Source organism: Sander vitreus, chromosome 2 (genome assembly GCF_031162955.1).
Source record: "Sander vitreus isolate 19-12246 chromosome 2, sanVit1, whole genome shotgun sequence".
NCBI classification, from domain to species: Eukaryota; Metazoa; Chordata; class Actinopteri; order Perciformes; family Percidae; genus Sander; species Sander vitreus.
Genome location: NC_135856.1, coordinates 12,253,325 through 12,275,649, shown reverse-complemented (window position 1 = coordinate 12,275,649; position 22,325 = coordinate 12,253,325). Strand labels below are relative to the sequence as shown.

Sequence of the window (22,325 nt, the reverse complement as noted above, 5' to 3'; positions counted from 1 at the left end):
TGTCAGCAGGATTACAGAAAAACTACTGGCCGATTTTCATGAAACTTGGTGGAAGGGTGTGTGAAGGGAGAACACATTCAATTTTTGGAGCGAACCCAAATCACAGGGTGGATACACACATTATTTTTCACTTTTGTCGGAATAAGCTGAAAAATGAGTGGCCAAATAACTCAATTAACTTAGAGGATGTACAGTAATCATCTTTTAAAAGATTATGCAACAACATCAAAAATGTTATTCTCAAAATGTGTATCCAATGTTAGTATTTTAAAAAGAATGTCACAAACTGAACTTAAGGAGACAATGATTTAAAAAAAAATCTTTAATGATCTGTGTGCTTTTGGAGTGGCAAGCAGTCTAACAACATTCATTAGCATTCATGAGCTAGTAGCGTCCGTGCTTTTCAAACATGGATTATATCTATTGTGTTGACATTCTCATTGTCATTCTCTAATTATTAAACTTACCCACTGCACACAGAAAGACGGACACATCCTACCACATCTAAATGGTATCACACAGAGTTGCTTTCTCGCTATTTGTGCTTTCCTTAAATACCTTTACATTCACTGGTTTCATGTAAAAAAAAAAAGAAAACTACAGTACAACATATATTACATGTTTGTATAAAATAATACATCCTACTCACCAAATGACTACAAAGTGGTAATTAATAACACTAAAATGGAAATTAAAAAAAAGTGCTTTTACAGTATCATTTGAGTTGTACAAAATCTGTATATATTTACAGGCGACCTATAGAGTGGTAGTTACTATTTGTTTTTGCAGGATTTAGTCATCTCATCTCACAGGTAAGTATCACATGTGAAGGCTAGTAACAAGGAAAAAAGGTTGAGTGCTTGGCTGCTTACACAACACTCCAACCGAGCAGTCGGTATTGTTTTCCGCACCCTCCCTCTTCATTTCTCCCAGTTCATATGTTTTGTCTTTTGAGCCACTACAGTATCACACAATTTCTACTCTCTCTCTCACACTCTGTCCCAAATACTGAGGTATGTGGTTTGACTTCACAGGAAATGGTCTCACATTCTTCAAATTTCTTGTCTATCCAAGTTAGATTACAGGCAGCAGGTGGATGTTGGTCCACGCAGGGGTTGGTGGAGGTGAGGTTTAGCAGACAGTGTGGTGGGGCGACAAGGGGCTGTCCAGAGTCTCAGTCAGAGACAGATCTAAACTCGACTCGATTTTAAACATGGACGAGATGTGGAAGGCCTGGGAAACACACAAACACACACCAAACTTTAAGATTTTAACAGGCATTGACGTGTGGACACCCAACCAGTGTACAAAAACAAGCAGGCAAGGTATACTGACCACCCAGTAAGCAGTGAGGGCTCCCTGTATGTAGCCTGTTAGCACGTCGGACGGGTGGTGCCTGTAGTCTGAGATGCGGGTCAGACCAGTGTAGACTGCCAGCAGAACCAGGAAGAACTGCAGCGCCGGCCTCAGCAGCCGAGCCCCACGCCATGTCAACCGCGCCTGCAGGTAAAACTACATGACAAAATTTAACATGATGTTATTTATTGCAAATGACAATACGGTCATCTGTTACTGTAAATAATGACCAATATATTTGCAGTTGGCCTTATTCATTAATGTGTTTTTGAACATTAATAAAAAGTCTATCAAAAGTATTATATAATATAGACTAAAGAATATATAGATAAAAACAATACAAATCTTACAGTAAATTTGAAGGAAATATGAATTTAGGAAGGAATACCATACTATATTACGTAGTATACATTACATTGAAACACTAATATTAAAGATTGGCCTATATTCATAATTATCCCCATTGTAAATATCATACATAAGTATATTTTAGCATTTTTTTTACCTGTTTTGTGCTTTGTACAACAAAGGCCTTACAACTTGATTTTAAGTCAAGGCCCTTCTCCAAGGCAGAGGCCCAGATTATGTTATAATGTGGGTGATGCCCCTATTATTTAGGTTTATGGTGCATACAGTATTACCTAACAATTGTGCACTTAATAAAATTACAGTAAACTTAATTGCCACACAGTGAATTTGAAGCCTTTTTGAATCAGTTGCCTGCTTTGCCCAGTTGGTGACCCTCATCAAGTCTAATACTGTCCAACACTAGTTGATTGCAGTTGGTCCAGTCTTTATTTAAATACTGGATTTGATCTAAGAATGGATTAGAGGCTCGATGTATTTAAATTAGGGCTGTCAAAATAACGCGATAATTTCGATTAATTAATCTGAGAAAAAATAACGCGTTAAAAAAATTAACGCAGATTAATCCATTCCATATTGACGTTTGCATACAGACGAAAATCTGGTGCCACTGATATGTCTGCACTTCTCTCTGATGCTCTGAAACACAAACCCCGCTGCACATGACACTAGTTAACACTATACTCAACAGCAGCTAACATTAGCCTACCGCTAGCTAGTAGCTGGATTAAACACGGTTAAAATGCTGACAGCTAACGCTAAACGGTGTAAAGTTTGACTGTGTTTTACTGTAGAGGATTCAACACCGGGATGTAACAATCTGTAGCTGCCGTCGGAGAAACAACACAGCCGGTGCGTTCAATGGAACTGGTAAACTACAGCGTCGTGGTGCATTTGAAGTTATTGTAAATGTTCTTTTCCTATCTGGTTGTTGTTTTTGTCGTTCAACAGCAATTTACTAGTGAAATAAGTTATTGTTATTGTTATACATTATTATTAAATCATTTAATTTTGACCATATGGCCTTAGCAATAAACAAGCCATTCTTTAATGTCACCAACTGTTGTTTAGTACCCTTTAGTATCGGTTCAGGCACCGTTAATTATGTATGCGATTAATTAATCACAGAGTATGTAATTAATTAGATTAAATTTTGTAATCGATTGACAACCCTAATTTAAATGTCAACATAGACACAATTTCCCTCCAAATTTATGAGATTCAGTGCGTCAAATATGGATTCAGAATTCAGTGCACTTGATGGAGCTTCTAAGATCTCAGTCCAAGGTGAAAAGAAAGATAAACAGTGTTGTTGGTGCATTGGATAGGCCTTGTTTTTCATCTTCCCTTTTTACCCGTTTTCACAAGCAAGCCAAGATTTCCCACACACGCAAGATGGCACACATACATTAATATGCTGTATGCGCACATATGCAGGCACTTGCACGGGGACACACATAAGCTACCATAAACAAACATAAATGCAGGAGCTCACACACACACACACACACACACACAATGGAGGAGAGCAGTGAGGGGGTGAGGCGAGGTCACACTCCTCCCACAGCAGAACAGAACTGTCTCTGTTTGTCCCATTTCTCCTTTTAGTCCTTCTCTTTCTCACTCTTCTTTTTTATTCCCTCGCTTTCTGCTGCTAACTGGACTGATGATGGCTCCCTGTTATATTCATTCTCTCTTTACATTTTATTGAGAGATGGTAATTGGAAATTGGAGAGACAGTAAATTGTGTTTGCCAGTGTTTGAGTGTGTGTGTGTGTGTGTGTGTGTGTGTGTGTGTGTGTGTGTGTGTGTGTGTGTGTGTGTGTGTGTGTGTGGGAGAAAATGTATGAAAGATAGAGCAACAGATATATATATATATATGTAGATAGATAGATAGATAGATAGATAGATAGATATAGATATAGATATTAGGGCTGTCAAACAATAATTTTTTTTCAATTAATCGCTGAATTTCTATAGTTAATCGCAATTAATCGCATATTTTATCACATGATTAAAATTTTATTATTTTGCATTTCAGAACAGTTTTTAAGTACATATTAACAATCGAAAGCATTTTTTACCAGTGTATCTTGATTGGGAATCAAATGAATGCAAAGAAAGTTACTTTATGAACTTGATTTTAAGATTTGTAATTATTTATTTACTGTAAACCAAAGAAAAATGTGTGAATCATCATTATTGCACAATTCCTCTAAAGTACCTAACTAAAAAACTAAAAATCCCTATCCTTACTAGAGTTAATATAATGTTTAGTAACTCCTAAATAATGTTGATTACTCACTGACGTCCAGTGATCACCGGTTAATGAGACAGCGTTTGCAGCACTTTGCAGCTGTTCCAGTTTAGCTGCTTTCTCCGTGTCGTACAGGCTGTGTATCCGTGAAAACTACTGTCCCCCTCAACGGCAACGAGACAGGTCAGAACATGCCAACCGTAGTACGTCTTTAAGACCTGAGTCGTCTACGATGCTGACAGGTCTGTAGTTAGTTGCCACCCGTTTCACAAGAGCTGTAGTATTTTTTGGGGATTTGGTTTCATCCACAGGTCGGCAAGTAGCACTCTCCAAAATAGTGCTTTGCCTGAGTGGGTAGCATGCTAGCGGTTAGCATCAACGTTAATAACTGTACTACTATGCTTAGCTCCGTAGGTGGTAGCTCAAGCTTGACGTGCTTCGGTGATATTTTAATTCGGCTTTACACAATGTGCATATGGCTTTCGACTTGTCTATGAGCCGTCCGGGAGTTTTGGAAAATAAAAAGCGCCATTCAGGATGTCATTGCTGCTTGTCTTTCTCCATCATGCCAGCAGCCTGGATGTGTTACGAGGAAGTGGCAGCTTGATGATAAGTAACGGTGCTGCAAAGGGTCAAAATAGTAGCCTGTTAGGCACGACGCAAAGCCGAGTGAAGTGTAAAATAAATTAATAAATGCCGGCATGCGATTAATGCGATTAAAAAAAATGTATTGCATCGCGTCGGCCCTTAATTGCATCGCGATTAACGCGTTAACGCTGACAGCCCTAATAGATATATAGATAGATGGATAGAAATACTCACTGCTAAATAGAGCATTGTGTACATCGCAAAGGAAGCGTGGCCAGAGAAGAAGGACTTCCTAAAAAAATTGGAGAAGTATTTAGAATAACATAGAACAAACGCATAATACATTACACATGGGCATAAACATAAAACACACATACACACACACCTGGCCTCGTCTTCTAACCGGTGGTCAGGATGGCGGCAGTTCACTGTTGAAATGTAGGTTCCAGGTGTGCAGTTAAGCGACGCATAGGTGACACCGCACACAGACAGGAAGTGCGGTCGCAGCCTCCCAACACTCAGCTTAGCCATGTTGGTCAGTGACTGGCCGACACAGCAGCCGAACAGGAAGCAGCCCAGCTCCTTGTACAGACAGGACACATACAGGTTCCTGACAAAGGCCTTGGAGCTGACGCCTCTGAAACGAACTCGATAACACTCTCCGAGGGTGATCTGGAGGTGGACACTTAGTCAGAACCATCATATTACATTATCCTCGCATTGTATAAAATAAATAATGGACTGCCATGACACAGGGATGATCAGGATGATGAGCACTCACAGTGAGGCCGGTGATGATGATGCCACCAGTGATTAGTAATTCATCTGGGATGGCCTCTCGGTGCAGATAAGGATAGGTGATGCTGGGGTCCCCGCACATGAAGCCCCTTCTGTAAGGACTCACTGCCTTCAGCTCACATGCAAAGAAAGGGATGGAAGCTGCACAGGAGGAGGAGGAGGAGAAGGGAGATTATTTGATATCCCAACAGTCCCCAGTGGGAGTATAGACATTCCTCTTTGTGATGGGAAAGTGGAGATGATTCGTGGGAAGAGAAAAGAGAAACAAAACTAGAGGATAAGAAGACTGAAATATCTCAGCAACTATTGGTTGGATTGCCAATAATGTTTCAGCGAACATTCACCAGAGGAAGTATCCTACTGACTATGGTGATCCACGGACCTTTCATCTAGCACAATCATGAGCACATAGGTCAACATTTAATTTGCCGAAAACTTTGGTTTATGGACCAAATAACTGCAAAACCAACGCCATCCCTTTGTTACTAGTGCTAACTAGCAAACATGCTAAACTGAGATGGGACAAAAGAGAATTAACTGTTAAACATCAGTATGGTGTTAGTATGTCATTATGAACAATGTTAGCATTTTAGCTCAAAGCAATGCATGGCTGAACAATCGTTTAACAAAAGAAGCCAAACCCCTTAAATGTATAATGTTGTGTAAACACAAGCAGCAATGCAAGAATTGTAGAGTGTGGTCTAGACCTACTCTATGTGTAAAGTGTCCTGAGATAATTCCTGCTATGATTTGACACTATAAATAAAATTGAATTGAAATTGAAGAACTTTGCAGAAAAAAAGCATGATTTAAATCTGATCAAATAAAGGAGAGTACAAGTTTTTTTCAGTGCGTGACAGCTTTGATAGTCTTGTCATTACTCCCAAAAGAATTGATGTTGGATACCCAGCACCAGTGCAGATATGACCCCCTATACTCTTCATCTTCATCCCTGTCACACAGCACACATTAAGTAGGCTATGTAATCACAGATACAAGTAATAGAAATCCAAGGCTATATTAAAACGAGAAGGGGACTCTGACACGGAGAGATGTCAAACGAGGAATAGTCTGTTGATGGGAAGAGAAAGGGGAGGTTGTTTGTGACTTCAGTTCAGAACTCTTCCCTACAAAACAAAGAGCAAATGCTGCATCAAACCAGAGCCAGATTCAGCCTCACACAATCTCTGTTTGTCCTTCCCCCTGGCTCCAATCTCTTGTTATACAGACTACCTCTCCGTCCAGCTTTTTCCAATTAGCCGAAATTATATAACCTACTATGGTCACATATAGGGACCATGGGAGAGAACAACAATTACAGTCGTGTGCACACACATGACACACACACACATGACACACACACACACACACACACACACACACACACACACACACACACACAAACAGTAGATCGTGCATATATTTATTTATAACAATTACAATTCCCCCTGGCCCAGCTCTACCCTGAGAACTGGAGGTTGTCATGGAAACTGTAGAATTCCCTGGGCAAAGCACAAACCAGCTGGCATGGAGCGCTCAAGAGTGTGTATGAGTAGAAAAAAAGAGAGCCAAGAATACATGGAGATGGAGAGAGAACTTGAAAAACTTTTTTTTTTTTGGTGTTAAGTTGTTCATATTCTGCAGGCCCATATGCGTGACCACCATGCCTACATGTAGCCACTGACTGTCTTTGTTGACTAAATTAAAAATGGACTAACCCTAACAATGAGGAACAGAACTCAACATGGTTGAAGTCCAACCTTACAAGAGCTACCCTTAGTAGGAAAGAATTACATTTTTTAACGGAATTCACCTGTAGTATTTAAAGTTAAAAATTGCTGTCTATTGTCTGAACAGATATCAAACTTATTAGTTTTATTGCTTGATTTATTTGATTAATAAAATGTAAGTTCATAACGCCCCACAATGATCAGATCAGATTGCTTGTTTTGTTCAACCAACACATCAAGGCTAAAGATATTCACATTTATAATCACATTAGTCAATAGAGCAGCAAATCCTCACAATTGAGAAGCTGGAGAAAATTCAATTAATTATTCAACTGTTCGTTTCAGCTCTAAAAATGCATACATGATGAATTAACTACTGTAAGTAGACTATGACCTACTCATCTCACCCTACTGTGTTTGGACAAAATAACAGAAACACCTTAGGATATAATGCAGTCCAGTGCAAACAACAGCCTTACACCACATGGACTCAACATTGAGCAACATCAGCACCTCACACTAAGCAATTATTAATTTAAAGATATGTTATATAATGGTTCTATTTTGTTGGGATTAATAGATGAATTAATTAATATTGCACAGGTGCCTTTGTTTTATCGAGCTCACTCCCGGTTTACTTAAGTAGCCTACATAAAGTTCTAGCCTACCTACACAGCAATGCATTCAACAAGTACAATAACAGATGTGAAGTATTGTTTCTGTATCTTTTGATATTTACCCAGGAAGAGGCAGAGGAGATCTAGGCCGACCAGAAGTTTTCTTTTGGATAAAGCCGGACCTGTTATTTCTATGAGATTCTTCCCTGTGCTGTTCTTCTTCCCCATCTCTGCTGTGGCCAGGCTGCTCTTGATGTCCGTCAGTTTGAGCTGGAGGTCCGCGCTGGAGACTGGCACACCGGAGCTCTGCGGCTCAAACGTATCCAACATGACGATTCTCTACGGGTGGAAGCTCGGAGTTAAAATGTGTTGGCATCAGAAACTAGGCAGCGTCCTTGAACTACTCATGTGCAGAGCTGCGGAGAGCATGTAAATAAGTCCACAGGTTGACACAGTATTTATGATGCTCCCCACCCCACGACACGTGTCGCCTCGCTGACTGTAACAGTAAAATGTCTCTTTTACGCATTTTTTTATTTCATCACAGAGTCTGCAGGGCTCGCCCTGACTCGTTGCAGGTTATCCGTCACCTTGAAGATATGCACCACGGTGGAGGGGAACACTTCTGACTGGTTGCGCAATACACTCAGAGATAATCTCCAGGGATCATCTCTCGCTCTCGCTCGCTCGCTCGCTCGCTCTCTCTCTCTCTCTCGCTCTCTCTTTCTTCCTAGCCTAGGTAATATATAATTAGGTGACTGTAACTTCCACGAACTTGATGAGTTTGTGAGAGGAAGAGCACCAAGTGCATCATATGTGTGTCACAGTGACGTTGGTTGACCCATATCGATGCAATCTGGGAGATATTTCTCCATCACTATGATTCACCTGTCACCTTTATAGAGCAAAGTTAAGATTGTTAACTGTAAAGTCCAACCAAATTGAGCGCCTTAATAGAAAATGATGCTAAGTTCACACATATTGAACAAAATGAGATAAAACTTTACAAAAAACTGTATGAGGAATTTACTGAACTTGATGAGTCAGTAACACTTTATCTGAAAGAAGAACAAGAGACCGACCAAACATACTGGTTTGAGCCCAAGGTATCGAACTGCAAAGATTTGATGAACAGAACCAAGAAATGGAAGGCACGGCAATTTTATTTATATAGCACATTTCAGCAACAAGGCAATTGAAAGTGCTTTACATAAACATTAAAAAGCAATTAAAAACGAATGACAAAATGAAAAATAAAAATAAAAACGAGAATAAAATTCATAGTGCAGTACAAGAAATTAAAGAAAGGCAACATCAAAAAGAAAGGTCTTCAGCCTTGATTTAAAATAACTGAGAGTTGCGGCGGACCTGCAGTTTTCTGGGAGCTTGTTCCAGATATGTGGAGCATAAAAACTGAACGCTGCTTCCCCCTGTTTAGTTCTGACTCTGGGGACAGAAAGCAGACCTGTCCCAGACGACCTGAGAGGTCTGGGTGGTTCGTAGTCCAGTAGCAGATACGAAATATATTTTGGCCCTAAACCGTTTAGTGAGTTATAAAGTAGGCTAGCAGAAGTTGTCACGATTGTGACTGTCTGTTGTTAGTGTTTCCTGTTTTATTTTGAAGTCTTGTTTTCCTCCCTAGTCTTGTCTGGTTTTACTTCCTGTCTTGTGTTTTCCCGCCTGTTTGGTTGTTCTGCCCCGCCCTGATTTGTTCCACCTGTTGTATCACCTGTCCCTTGTTAGTGTTCGTTACCCTGTGTATTTAGTCTCTGTGTTTCCCTTGTCTTTTGTCAGATTGTTTCTTTATGTTAGTTGTGGTGGTCCCTGTTGTTTATTTCCTTGGCTTCTGTAATAAATCTCTTTTTGAACTGCATTTGGGTCCAAGCCTCATCTCCACCCTGACAGAAGTACTTTGAAATCAATTATTTGAGGCACAGGAAGCCAGTGCAAAGAATTCAGAACTGGAGTGGTGTGATCCACTTTCTTGGTCTTAGTGAGAACTTGATCAGCAGCATTTTGAATGAGCTGCAACTGTCGGATTGACTGATTGACTAAAAATTCTCGTTTTTCGGTCAAATGGCCTTTTGAATGAGAGTGCTACGGGCACTTTTATGCTAGCCTCAAAATAGCTATTTTTAAAGCACTAAGGCTCGACGCAACATGAAACTTTGCTCGAAGTATGACCAGGGGCTCTACACCTTAACGAAAGCATTGACAACATTGTTTGTTTACACAGAGGTTACTAAAAAAAAAGGTTTTGAGCAACTCACCGTAGCTGTTGTTCTTCCGGTCGCTGTCTATCGAGCCAGTCAAAAATAGTCGAGGGAGGAGAGTAAAGATGGAAAGCTCCAAAAGCTTAGTTCCATATAAATGCACGGATAATTCGTTGTTTTTCATTAGTGAAACACAATATTGACCTTGTAGTTGAAAAAGGAGCCTCGTATAAGAATGACATTTCCTCCTATGGAGTCCGTTTATTCGCATTCGGAGATCGCCTATTTTTGACTGGGAAAATGGCGGATAGCGTAAACAATAACTGCTAACGTGAGTTGCTCAAAACCTTTCTTTTTAGTAAACTCTGGGTACACAAACAATGTTGTCAATACTTTTGTTACTTTCGGTGTAGAGCCCCTGGTGATACTTCAAGCAAAGTTTCATGTTGTGTCGAGCCTTCTTAGTGTTTTAAAAATAGCTATTTTGAGGCTAGCATAAAAGTGCCCCTAGCACTCCCATTCAAAAGGCCATTTGACCAAAAAACGAAGATACGGTAAATCTTAAAAGTGGCGATTCCGTCCTAAATATGCTTTTAAACTAAAGTTTGACTCGGGTACATTCACAAAAAGACCCTAGGTTGCATTTTGGCGAGAGTTACGCTTTAAGGTGGTAACAGGCTGACTTTGTTATTGTCTTAATGTGGCTGTTGAAATTCAGGTCTGAGTCCATGACTACACCAAGATTTCTGGCTTTGTCTGTTGTTGTTAACATTGCCTGCCAGAAAGAGACATTCCCCTGTTCCATGGTGATACACTGGAATTCCGTTTTTTGTTAAAGGCCTTTGAACAGGACTTCCGGTTTGAGCAATGTAGGCAGTGTGTGTGTGAGCCTCCCGACAACTTCAAATTAAATATCAATAACTGTCCTCTACAACAGGTCAGACACACATTAGGGGGCTGTAATATGGGTGCGGTGGCACAATGCCTAACTCTAAAACGAAAACTGATCAAGATTCAAAGAAAACTTCCATAAGCAGCAAGTTAGCTAAAATGGTGGCAGCTGCACCGGAGGCTAATGAGGATTTTTCTTTGAGTATGCTGACTACGGAGCTGGAAAAACATCGCGAATATTTCAAAGAGGATATGAGTATGTGAATCAAGTCTTCCCTAGCACCAATTCAACTATCCATAGAATCTTTTCAAGAAACCGTGGATGCGTTCGGAAAGCGTCTCACAACCGTGGAAACTACGGTGGGGGAAAACTTTGAGGCCCTTGTTAAAGCAGAGGCAGACATCGCTGCGTTAAAAACAACCAACGAGGCGCTGCTAGACCGTTTGGACGATCTGGAAAATCGTTCACGCAGGGCAAATCTTCGGATCATAAATGTGCCTGAGGACAGTGAAATCGGAACGGACATGATTAAGTTCACTTCTGACCTACTGAAAGACGTCATGGGGGATCAGGTGTGTGAGCACATCGCGGACTGGCACCCAAACCCAGAGATGGCCTGCCTCCAAGACCTATTATCGTATGTTTTCATCGATTCCAGGAGAAGGAACGAGCTTTGCGCTGGGCTAGGCAACAAGAGCTGCAGTACCGAGGGAAGACTCTCAGATTCTACCCTGACCTAAGCACAGCACTCTCCAAGAAGCGCGCTGCATTCAAGAACATTAAAACAATGCTCTACCAGAAAGGGATCCGTTTCAGACTCCTCTACCCTGCCCGCTTGCGATTCACACACGACGGTGAAACCTTCACTTTTGAATCAGCACCTGAAGCCGGAGCCTTTTACGAACGATGGATCAACGCAACAGTTGCTGCAGGGGAGTAATTTGCTAACTACATAATTCTAACTGACTGGGTATGCACACGGCTATTTCTGTTGCAAGTTTTATTTATTTATTTATTTATTTTTTTCTCCACTATGACGGTTGCTGTCGTAGTTTGGGGGGCACCGCTAAAAAACACCGGTGAATGTACTGTTCATGACGGATGACATCTACGCCCGGAAGACGGATTATATATATATATTTTTTTCTTCTTTTTTTCGTGTCTGCCTGTCTAAATACAGTATTTAAAAATTGCTGTGATGTGTAAGGATTAGGTTGCCGGGGGGCTCAACAGTTGAGTAGATAATGAAGAGTTACTGGGAGTACAACGAGGTTATAGGAGTCCTGCACCTTACCTCAGTTAGGGGAGGTAAACATAGGAAAGAGTGTTCTAATGTTCATATGCTGGTTTACTGCCTTATTGATTGTGTTTTTCTTTTATTTTCTCTTTTGTTTTTCTTCAATGGATACTCCACTTGTTTCTTTTTGGGGGTGAGAAATTTAGCTGGGTACCAGCTTTGTCTATGCCACAGGTGCAGGGTTTATCTTTGTATAGTGAACTATATCCGATGTTTAAACAGGAATGACAGGAAAGTCGTGTATTAGGTTCACATCATGGAATGTTAAAGGTCTTAATAACGAGGTCAAAAATCTTTTCCCATCTTAAGCGTCTTAAATCCGATATCTTCCTTCAAGAGACACACTTACTCAATTCAGATCATCTTAGGTTGCAGAAACCATGGGTGGGACACATTTTCCATTCTAAATTTAATGCTAAGGCAAGAGGAACAGCTATAATAATACACAAAAAAATTCAATTCTCTGCCTCTACAGTTATTGCTGACCCTCAGGGTTGTTTTATCATGGTGTCTGGAGAACTATTTCATACCCAGGTCTTGCTGGTGAATGTTTACGGCCCTAATTGGGATAAATAAACTGATTGCTGCTTTACCTAGCTTTAATTCACATTATCTGATTTTAGGTGGTGATCTAAACTGTGTAATGGACCCAAATTTGGACCGCTCCAACCCAAAAACCGCAGGCCCCTTCTAAAATGGCAAATGAAATCTCAACCTTTTTGAGCCAGACTGGCTGCGTAGACCCCTGGCGCTTTTACAACCCCCATAATAAGGACTATTCTTTTTTTTCCACATGTACATCATTGCTACTCAAGAATTGACTACTTTTTTATCGACAAAAAATCTCCTTTCTTCAGTAAAGGGAGTTGAATATTCTGCTATTGTAGAATCTGATCATGCTCCCTTACTACTAGATCTCTCCTTTCCATCTAATTTTACGAACCACATATGGCGATTCAATTCTTCACTATTGTCGGATGACTCGTTTTGCAAACATGTATGCTCTTCAGTTGACAATTTTTTTTAATTCAACTCAACGGAGCAAGTCTCCCCCTCTCTCCTCTGGGAGACGCTGAAAGTAGTGCTCAGGGGGGACATTATATCACATGCTGCTTCTATTAACAAAGAGAGGGAAAAGAAAAGGCAACAGCTAATGGAGATGATATCCAAAATTGATAGTCAGTACTCTACTTCTCCTACACCAGAACTTTATAAAGAAAGGATTGATCTTCAATATAATTTAATTTCATCAAGTCACGCAGAACGGCTTATTCTCCGGTCGCAAGGTTTTTTCTATGAACACGGTGATAAGGCCGGTCGACTTTTAGCCCATCAACTTAAATCCAGAGCATCAGCTCAACATATTTCTCAAATTACAAATGATGCTGGGGATTTAACTATTGATCCCCTTACAATTAATAACACGTTTATGAACTTTTATTCTAGCCTTTATAAATCAGAAACCCCTAAGGATCAGTCTAATTAACAGTTTTTTAACATCATAAATGTCCCCACTATCTCACCGGAACATAAAAAAGACTTAGATCATCCCCTTCAGCTTCAAGAAATATCTGCGGCCATATCAGCGTTGCAAAGCGGCAAGGCCCCGGGGCCCGATGGCTTTCCGATCGAATTCTATAAGACGTTTTCTACCAAATTATCGCCACTCCTGCTCAATATGTTTGAATATTCTTTGTCTCAAGGATCTTTACCAGAGTCTCTTACCGAAGCACTGATTAAGCTTCTACTGAAGCCTGAGAAAGACCCAACACAATGTAGCTCATATCAACCAATTTCTTTGCTAAATGCAGACGTCAAAATTTTAGCCAAATTACTGGCTATCCGATTGGAGTCTCCCTTAGTCAGTATCATTTCAGCTAATCAGACTGGTTTTATAAAAAGTCGGCACATCTTCTCTAACGTTCATCGTCTTTTGAATGTTCTTTACACCCCCCAATCCCAGGACACCCCTGAAATTGTAGTTTTGCTAGATGCTGAAAAGGCATTTGATCGGGTGGAATGGAAATTTTTTTTTTTGCCATGAATAAGTTCAGATTCGGCCCCAGATTTATAGAGTGGACCCGTCTTTTGTACACTTCCCCAGTTACGTCAGTGGTTACTAATAAATGGTGTTCCAAACATTTTTCTCTATCAAGGGGCACTCGTCAGGGGTGCCCATTAAGCCCCCTTTTGTTTACAATTGCAATTGAACCACTCTCTTTGGTATTAAAATCCACACCTTCTTTTCATGGTATAAATAGGTGGGGTGTTGAACATAAACTCTCATTATACGCTGATGACTTGCTTCTTTACATCTCAGATCCTTTATCATGCATCAATGATATTATCAAAATCTTGCACAATTTTGGGGCTTTCTCAGGCTATAAATTGAATATCTCTAAAAGTGAATGCATGCCTGTTAACACACTTGCCAGGCATATGCTTATGCCTGATTGTGAACTGTGTTAAAATGACAGTTCTCCCGAGATTCTTATATTTATTTCAGTGCCTACCCATCTTCCTATCCAAAGCTTTTTTCAAAAGATTAGACAAACTTATCTCCAGTTTTATATGGGATGGAAAAACCCCTAGGATTCGGAAAGAGTTTCTCCAGAAGCACAGGAGTGATGGGGGTTTAGCTCTCCCTAATTTCTTATATTATTATTGGGCAGCCCAAGTTCAAAAGATAGTCTGCTGGATGCACTCATCAGGTACCACCGATTGGTGTGAAACAGAATCTAAATCCTGCACAGCAACCTCTCTACAAGCCCTATTAACATCTAGCCTACCTATTAAAATAGCACAATATACATTAAATCCGGTTGTTCATTCTACTCTTAAAATTTGGACTCAGCTACGCCAACATTTGCAGTTAAGACAAGCACTTTTGCTTCAGAGCCCAATATGCACCAATCATGCATTCCTCCCTGGTCAACTAGACTCTGCATTTAAACAATGGCAAGATAAGGGCATCACTCAATTTGGTGATCTTTATATTGATGGTCTTTTTAAATTCAATCTTGGTTCTAAATTCAATCTTAATCAAGCTGACCTTTTTTGTTATTTTCAGGGACGACATTTTGTGAACGCCCAAAGCCCACGACTCTCTTTGAAGCGCCCCTCCATCTACAAGGTTTTATCTCAAGAATATATACAATTTTCATGTCTTTAAAAAGTGTAGGAACAGACAAAGTTAAAAGTAGATGGGAGAAAGAGCTTGGAACAGTATTCTCAGAGGAGTTCTGGAGCAATGCCCTCCATAGAGTGAATGGTAGTACCTCTTGTGCCCGATTGAGTCTTATTCAGTTTAAGGTTTTGCACCGTGTGCACCTAAGCAGAACAAGGATTGCCTCTTTTAATCCTACTTTTGATAAGACCTGTATAAGATGTCACACTGGAGAAGCTGATCTGACTCACATGTTTTGGACGTGTCCTACACTTACTGTTTACTGGTCAACTATATTTGATACACTCTCTCAAGTATGTAACGTACAACTGAAACCAAGTGCTGAATTTGTTATATTTGGTGCTCCAGCTGATGAATCGAATCTGACTCGAAGGCAACTAAACATTATTGCTTTTGCATCCTTATTGGCTCGCAGACGGGTGTCATTACAATGGAAATCTGCAAACCCACCTAAAGCATCGCATTGGCTTCAGGATCTGATGTTATACCTACATTTGGAAAAGATTAAATATTCAATTAGACGCTCCCATACATTTTCATATGTCTGGCAACCCTTATTATCCTATTTCTCTGCCATAGATGTACTTCCTGGGGAGTAGTGGGATTTACATTGGTACCTTTTACACACACCTCTCTGTATGACAAACTCGTGGTCTTTGATGCTTCGGCACAAGTGCTCCAGGTGTTTGTGTTCATTGTTGTATCATTGTTACACTTTTGATTGTGGTGTCCAACTGTTTTTCTCTCTCTTTTTAATTTTTTAATTTTTTATATATTATATATAATATTATTTTAATCTTATTTTATTTTAATATTGTATCATTATTATTATTATTATTATTATTATTATTATTATTATTCTCATATTTTGTACTATTACTATTAATGAATATTATGTAAGGCAGACTCTTCTGGGTTGGTCGGGGAGGGATTGAAAATGTAAAAGATACAATCTCTGTACAAACAATAGCATTTGTCCTTGAAATAAAGATATATAAAAAATTTTTTTTTAAAAAAGGCCTTTGAACAAACCATCAACTTCAGAGCTGAATGTGATTCAGATAAATTATACTTCCTGGAGCAATACACAATGCGTGAACCAAAGGATCTGGTAAGCGTATGAGATACACAAGAGTAGAGGGAGCAGAGCGAAGTTTGCTGACCTTGTCAAATTTGTAGACAAGCAAGCTAAAGTCACTATGGATCCACTGTTTGGAGACCTTCTAGAGGTTACAGCAGCGGAGAAGGTCAAAGGAAAACTCGACTTCAAGCAACGAACAAAGACAGAAGGACAAAAGGGAAGTAGCTTTGCCACTAACGCTACTCCAGTTAGAACCGAGGAAGTCTACACATTCCAACAGGGCTTTCAGCAAAATATGCTTGTTCTGTGAAATAAACCACACTTTGGAGGAATGTGAAAAGATAAAGTATGTCCACACAAGGAGAACATTTTCTCAAGAAAGATGATCTATGTGTGGCCGGGTTGGGTCAGTGGTAGAACAGGCGCACATATACTGAGAGGTTTATGCCTTGACGCAGAGGTCCAGGGTTCAAATCCGACCTGTGACAATTTCCTGCATGTCTTCCAGCTCTCTTTCTCACCTAGCTGTCGTGTCAAAAAATTAAGGGTGGAAAAAGCCCCTGAAAAAAAAAAAATGGACTATGCTTTTGATGCTTAGTTAAAGGGCATGTAAGTAAAGAGTGTAAGAAAGAGGATGAAATGCCATGTTTGTGCAAAACAAGAAACTACCTTTGGAAAGGTAACAGAGGAAAAGGTGCAGGATGGAGCTATCATACACCCAACAGCTTCAAGATCTTCAGTTGCTGTCAGCGAAACAAGTGCTTATACTCTCTTATACTAGATCTCTATTGTGCCGGTCTTAATGAAGTCAATGAAAGGCAGCAAAATTGTAGAGACCATTGTGGCAAGTAATTAACAGCAGGGGCAATGGGCCATATGCTGTCAGAATTGCTCTCGGATGGATTGTCAATAGTCTATTTGAAGGTCACACAGACGCTGACTCAGAAGACTGTGGGTGTTTACGAGCTACAGTAAGTCCCATTTCAGTAGAGCTTTTGTGACAGCAGTTTAATCAGGACTATCCCGAGCGCCTGTGTGATGACATGTTGGAAATGTCACAAGAGGATAAGCAGTTTATGAACTATGTGAGAAACTCTGTACAACACACTGATGGTCACTACTTTATAGGACTACCAAAGGAGGCAACCATCATTATGCCCAACAATCCAAGAGCCCACACACTGAAAAGAAAGTTTTAAAAGAATCCTGTGTTTTATCAAGAGTACATTGATTTTATGAAGGATGCGATTGAAAAGGGCTACGGTCAGAGTCCCAGAAAACCAATTGAACCGCCAGGATGGTAAATTGTGGTCCGTACCACACCATAGCGTTTACCACCTTCAATAAAAGGAAAGCTACCAGTGGTCTTTGACTGTGCTGCTAGTTTCCAGGGAACCTCATTGAATAATGAACTTGTACAGGGCCCTGACCTTGCAAATTCCCTCGTGGGAGCGTTGACACGCTTCAGGAAAGCGGAAGTGGCTGTAATGGCAGATATCAATGCGATGTACCACCAAGTAAAGGTTCCTGAAGATGATACTGACCTAATGTGCTTCCTTTGGTGGCCAGAAGGAGTTATTGAGCATGATATGGTTGAATGTTAGATGACTGTGCACTTGTTCGGTGCAACCTCATCCCTGAGTTGCGCAAACTATGCACTGAAAAGGACTGCTGAGGATGACAGAAGCAAGTCATCAACTGAGGCTGTGGATACAGTCCTCAAAGATTTCTATGTGGTTGACTGTTTAAAGTCTGTTAACAATGCAAATCAAGCTATTGCTCTGCACATCCCAACAGGGCTTTCAGCAAACTATGCTTGTTCTGTGAAATAAACCACCAGGCGCGTCTGTTCCGAAGGCACTGTGGCCCGCGCAAGCAATCCACAAGCATACAAATTAATGTTTGATATTCCACCACCTGCGATGCTGCGCGTCCCAGAAGCATGCAGGAAGCAGCTCTCCGCTCTGCTAAAGCGGAAGGTCTATTTTCATGTGAGCTGTAAGACAGGCTATTAAGAGTTGGAGGCCGTCTCAGCAAATGTTCTATGCCAGCGGAAGTAATGCATCCAGCTATTATACCTAAGGATTCACATATCACCACTCTGATACTTAGGAATACTCATGACAAGATTGGACACTGTGGAAGAAATGATATGCTGTCCCAGCTTCGTCAAAGGTTTTGTTTCCCCACTGCAAATTCCACTTTACGAAAGTTCCGGTCAAGATGCCTTGTCTGCAGAAAGGTCAACGCCCAGAGAAAAGAACAAAAAAATCAACCAGATAAGCCACCATTTTTTCATGTTGGTCCATGTTCCATTTTTGGTCAAAAGAGGGCGCTCAACTGTCAAAAGATATGGTGTGATTTTCACATGCCTAGTAACAAGAGCAGTGCACATAAAGATTGCACACATTGGACACTGACTCGTGATTGTTAATGATTCTGAAACAAGAAACTCCTGTTAAGTAGAGTCATTCAGCCCATGCCAGATTCAAAGAGACTTGTTTGCAGAGTGTTGGTCGAAACAAAATCAAACACTCTAGAAAGACCTGTTGAAAAACTCTGTCTTATTTGTGAAACAGACTCTTAAATAGGGACTTACGAATCTTACTAAAGTGTAAAAAACAAAACAAAAAGAGGTGAAAGTGTTTCTTCTGTATTATTATTTGAGTAATTGGTTGCCTTACTGTCTCTCAATTAGGGGCCGAAAAATGTAGGAGCCAAAGTGGACTGGGGGTAATTTTGAGTTTCTGTATTATTGTAGTTATTTGATGTTGACATACATTGTATTCAATGAGATGTGTTGTTGCAGATCTGATGTACCCTAGTTCTGTGTTTCAGTTACTGCGCAGGTTCCCTGTGTTTGATAGTGCTAGTGATAGTAGCTGCTGGGCAAAATGTTGTTTTGACCGTAACGTAACGTAAAGTTTGTAACGAATAGAGAAGTGAAAATAAAGAAAGTCAAGACTAATTCTGCCTACTGCTGACAGAAGTGGATTTAATACAAGGTTTGATTTTGCCACTACAATATTATTACCATATTTTACTAATGTGTAGGCTACATTAGGAAGTAGGGAGTACTAATAAGCACAACAAAAAGTGTCATTACAGCATCCAACAAACAAGAGCAGGAAAAAACAAAACAAAGCAGAGGACACGAAACGGAGCGGTCCTGTTCTGTTTCATTGCATACTGTATTGCCACCCACTGACCTATAGCTATGAGTTATCGATAAACTTGTGGTAAGGATCAACATGTTTCCAACAATGGACAATGTCCTACAGGGGATGAAGAGTACCAGGATTCTATTTACACAAACTGACTTTGTATTTTGACCCTGACATATAATCCTGTTTCTTTTCTTTGCTTTTGGGAGGGGAGAGGTTGATAGTGAGCAACAGATCAAGATAATATTGTTCATACACTTTCATTAACACCTGGGAAAAAGGACACAATAGTTTCCTCACAGCAAAGGAAAACTTCATTTTCCTGAGAAGTGTAGTGAAATAAATTGTAAGGAAAGGTTTTGTAATTTAACTCTCTGCTGTGGGGGCAGCAAAAGCACTGCCAGGGGTGGTTTTGGTTTTTGCCTTTTCTGATGGACAGCAAATTTGGTTCCGTTTTAATATGTGAAGGAAAACAGAAAGAGAGTACAAGAAAAAGAGAGAGAAAGAGAGAGACTTTTCTAATTGTGAAGTGAAAACAGAGACAGTAACTTCCCTGTGAGAACCCCCCAGCACAACACGGTGGTGTTTTTTTTTTGTCAAAAAGGCCCATACGCAATTCTGACCACAGAAAATCCAACTATGGATATGGAAACTGCACATGTGTGTGTTTGTGTGTGCAAGTGTACTTCTTAAGTTGCTATTCAACTTCTCTCTGTTACATTATTTTTAGTAAGGAAAATATGCAACCATTTATGAAATTCTTACATTCCACCATATGACACATTACAGCAGCTTGCTGAATAATGCTGATGTCACTTCCTCTGATGAAAGGTGGAAAAGCAGAGGTCTGGCAGATCTCCTGATTTCCTTCCACCACATGTTGATACAATATATCAGCAGTCAAATACATACAGTACAGTATGTTAATTGTCCGTACAGACAAACTAAAATATAATTATTCCATTACACACACAAAACTATGCACTCTAGCACTATATTCAGCAATACAAAGTGATCAGATGACTGGTTTTGGGCAAGACTAAGCTTTCTTAAACAAATCTGGAAACTTTTGAGTAATTTGTTGTGTGGTTGTACCTAATGGTTTGCTTATGCTTAAACAAGTGTTAGTTTCAATGTCGTTTTAACAGTCGACATGGGTTTTTGCCCTGCAGGAACATCTGACCTTCAGCAAACTGAACATGTAGGCTATGTCATACTAATGCTAAATGCTACATTTCTCATTTTCTCTGTTTCATGTTGACTTTCCGATCTCTGTCACTCCCCCACAGAAACAGTTCCCATATTTCTTTACTATCGTACCCACTAACATTTCTCACTTGTCATTCCCCATGAGTAATGACATTTTAATTACTGAAGCACTTACTTACAAAATGTCATACAGTTAGATTATGTTATATTGTAACATTAAATGTTGTGGGAGAAGTCAAATTTATGCATATTGCAATATCACAAACAAGGTGGGGATTTCAACATTGACCTACTAAATCCCAACAAACACAAATCGACGGAAGAGTTTATTGAAACACTGTATAGTTTGAGTCTTTTTCCAACAATCACAAAACCTACCAGAATAACATGCAATGGTGCCACTCTGATAGATAACATTTTTACAAACAATATGGAAATCACTTCTTGAAGTGGAATATTAATCAATAACATAAGTGACCACCTACCAATCTTTGTGACTCATGACTGTAATTTTATTGGGAAAATTGAGTGTAATGAGACTATATTCAAGAGATTAACGATTAATTATTTCTGCATTTAGAATGGCGCTAATAAAGTATAATTGGAAGGAAGTAAAGAAGGACGCTGACCCTAACAAGGCATATGAACTATTCTTAGACATATTTACAACTTTATATAATACAAACTGTCCAATAAAACAATACCGTAATAAAAGGAAACATTCAGAAACACCCTGGATGTCAAAAGGAATTCAAAATGTCTGTAAAAAAAAGAATACCCTTTATAGGAATTTCATAAAATATAGAACGAAAGAATCTGAGTTAAAATATAAGAAATAAAAAAACAAATTAACTACCATAATGAGGGTATGTCAGAAGGATTATTATAACAAATTACTAGAAAATAACAAAGATAATGTTAAAGGAACATGGAATACAATAAATACCATTATTACAAAAGGACTTCATAAAATTAATTATCCGGAAAACTTCAATGAGAATGACAAGACGTGGTCAAATATGAATGAAGTGGTTGACAGATTCAACAATTACTTTGTTAATGTGGGTCCTAATCTGGCCAAAGACATAAATTACACAGGGACGAATTACTCTGTGATGGACCATGTGGACAATAACCCATATTCATTGCTTTTGGGAACTGTAGAAGGCAGGGAAATTATAGAGATTGTAAATAAATGTAATAATAAAACTTCCAAAGATTGTGATGACATTGATATGTCTCTAGTAAAAAAAAGTAATAGACGAGATAGTTGACCCACTATCATATATATATATATATAATCTATCATCTAAAACAGGAGCATTTCCTGATAAGATGAAAGTAGCTAAAGTCATCCCATTGTATAAATCTGGTGACTCACATATTTTCAATAACTATAGACCAATATCTCTGCTTTCACATTTCTCAAAAATACTTGAAAAACTATTTGTCAAAAGGCTAGATATCTTCATTGATAAAAACAATTTACTAATGGACAGTCAGTATGGATTCAGATCCGGTAGATCAACGTCTATGGCACTTATTGAGTTAGTTGAAAGATTAACAAATT

The 22,325-nt window shown here is 39.5% G+C and overlaps 1 protein-coding gene across 1 annotated transcript; it reads right to left on the bottom strand.

Moving 5' to 3' along the window:
• Positions 1-316: 316 nt before the first annotated feature.
• Positions 317-8,373, bottom strand: LOC144535713 (phospholipid phosphatase 3-like). The gene is made up of 6 exons (XM_078278317.1): positions 7,835-8,373; positions 5,349-5,506; positions 4,953-5,239; positions 4,802-4,859; positions 1,336-1,512; positions 317-1,233 (listed from the first exon to the last, which is right to left on the bottom strand). Exons 1-6 carry the CDS (start codon positions 8,040-8,042, stop codon positions 1,132-1,134), a joined length of 990 nt encoding a protein of 329 aa, XP_078134443.1. The 5' UTR covers positions 8,043-8,373; the 3' UTR covers positions 317-1,131.
• Positions 8,374-22,325: the final 13,952 nt, after the last annotated feature.